This window comes from Nanorana parkeri, unplaced genomic scaffold, assembly GCF_000935625.1.
Source record: "Nanorana parkeri isolate BGI_ZX_2015 unplaced genomic scaffold, ASM93562v1 scaffold201, whole genome shotgun sequence".
NCBI lineage: Eukaryota > Metazoa > Chordata > Amphibia > Anura > Dicroglossidae > Nanorana > Nanorana parkeri.
The window spans coordinates 708,670-711,032 of NW_017306469.1; the positions used below are offsets into that span (position 1 = coordinate 708,670).

At 41.9% G+C, this 2,363-nt stretch overlaps 1 protein-coding gene across 1 annotated transcript in view; it reads left to right on the top strand.

Annotated features, from left to right (window-relative positions):
• DONSON (downstream neighbor of SON) overlaps positions 1-2,363 on the top strand; it is a 20,153-nt gene that overhangs the window by 3,149 nt on the left and 14,641 nt on the right. Inside the window, exon 3 of the mRNA XM_018555538.1 lies at positions 1,371-1,571. Coding sequence (XP_018411040.1) covers positions 1,371-1,571 — 201 coding nt within the window. The remainder of the gene's footprint in view (positions 1-1,370; positions 1,572-2,363) is intronic.

The window sequence follows — 2,363 nt, forward strand, 5'->3', positions numbered from 1 at the left end:
CCCCCCCCCCCCCCCCAAAAAAATAGTTTTTGCTTTAAATACATTTAAAGATAAGGCAACTTTATTGTTTTCATATCAGTTGTAATATCTGAGATATCAATTGTTTTTTTTTTTTTAAAGTAGAACTCCAGGGAAACTTTTACCTTTTGATTGTTCCAGCTAAGTTACCGCTAATGCTGGATAGACCACATACGGATGACTGCTGGGGATGGCAAAAATATCTAACGGTATCCATGCCAGATATCGTCCGCTTTGATCTTCCGTTGTCAGCTTTGATCTTCCAGCTCTGCGTTCCAGATAGTGTGCACTGAAGGATACTGTTGCTTAACCCCCTTCCCCTAACCCAATCCCATCCATTCATAAAACATCTTGTATTCTTTTCACGGAATACAAGGTTTTATGTGGTTGGACGGGAGGGGAGGAGCTGGTGAATGACAGCGACTACCCCTTGTCTAGTCACATAACGCCTTGTATTTAGTGAAATAAAATCCAAGATATTTTATGAATGGGGAGAAGGTAGAGAGTAAATGACAGAATCCTTTGCTGTACAAAAACTGGAACTCTGAGCACCAGAGCTGGAAGATCACAGCAGTATCTGGCATGGATATAGCCATGATTATTAGTATATGCAGCTGGACCAATCAAACGTGTTTTGTGTTTTGGTTTTTTTTGTCTGTCAGTCCCACTTTAGGTAGGTATGCATTAGATGAAAATAATATAGGGCGGTAACCCCCCTTGCACATATCCCCAAGTGCTTTTGCTGCTGGCTCGCTCGGCAGGTGCTGAATGTTTTACATTTTTACTATTCACTTGAAGGTGGATATCTTGTAGTGGAATTCTGTTCCTGCATTGTAAATTACTTTTCTTAGTTGAATTAAATATATTGTGTAAAGCTGGCCATACACCTTACAACCATTGAACGACTTTTGTTGTGCAATCGTTGTAAGGTAATTAAAATCTCATACAATCTGCCCATCTTGGACAGGCAGATCTTACTTGCGATCATCGCAAGCCCTCCTCGCTGAGGGGGGGGGCTTCCGATGATTCCAATACTGAGCGGGCAGTGTGCGCTTGCGCACATTGGCCCGTTCGGCATTTGTCTTCCGAGCACGCCACTACCCCGACAAAAATCGCGCAATTTTCCGCGTGTTTGGAAGACAAAAGACGTGCGACCGTACAGTAGAAACGGTTGCACGCCTTCCATACACCTGCCGATTATCATACGATCGCGGGATGACCTGCGATTATCGTACGATAATCGGCAGATGTATGGGCACCTTAATGCAGACCTAGATGTAGCTACACCCTTTGATAAGTATGCCAGTTATATTTATATTAATAGTCTTCTTTTTTCCCCTCATCTTTATCAGTCACCAGAGAAGCCTCTTACAATCACTGAACCAGCACAGGGGTTACTGACCTATCCATCAGACTGGAGTCTCAAGACACGTCTTTTATTTACCTCCCCCCATCCATTTTCCTGGACCGATCACTTAAAAGCTCAGGAAGAAGCTCAGGGCCTAGTTCTACATTGTCGGGCCACACCAGTCAGCCTGCCTCAAATAATAGCGGTAATTATAATGTTATTTATTTATTTTTGCTTCATTTATGTCCTCACCAGGAGCTGCGGCCATCTGTATCTCCCTAAATTATCGAATTACAGGGACATTCTCCTCAGTGACTCTTGGGTAAAGATTTAATCCACAGCACATGGCTCCAGTACATGAATACGTTTGTTCCCCCAAAACTCTACAAAAAAAAAAAAAGGTTTTGGCTTTAGATTCACTTAAAGACACAAGGCCACTTTATTGTGCTAATATCAGTTGTAATATCTAAGTTTTTTTAAAGATGTTATAGTGATGAGTTGGTGCTATTGCCTTTTTAAAGTGGAATGTCAGTGTGGTTACACTTTTAGCATGTCATGACTGGTTTCAATCACAAAATAAAGTTCTCCTTTTCCCCAACAAAAGTGAGAGTAACTCCAATTTTGATCAGAATAAAAAAAACTCAATCCGCTCTGGGTGATCAATGTACATTGGAAGGATTTTCACCAATTTTGTTGGTTTCCTACCCGTTTCTGTTCTATAGAAATAGCTGTTTGATGCAGCATGTCCTTTCCAGCCTGATTCCTGAATGGGAGTGTCTGGGTTCATTATAATCAGCTGGTGGGCTTCCTGTGTTGTAATATGGAAAGGTGCAGTGTCGGCATCCCTGAAATTCCTGTTGCAAAAATTGTACTGGTCTTAATGCAGATTTCTGGGGAAATTAGTCAGCCAAGTACAGAAGCAGCAAGTGACATTTCTGGGGGCATTCCATACACCAACTGTGTACAGAAATCCTTCAGGTCATCCTATTGCACTGAT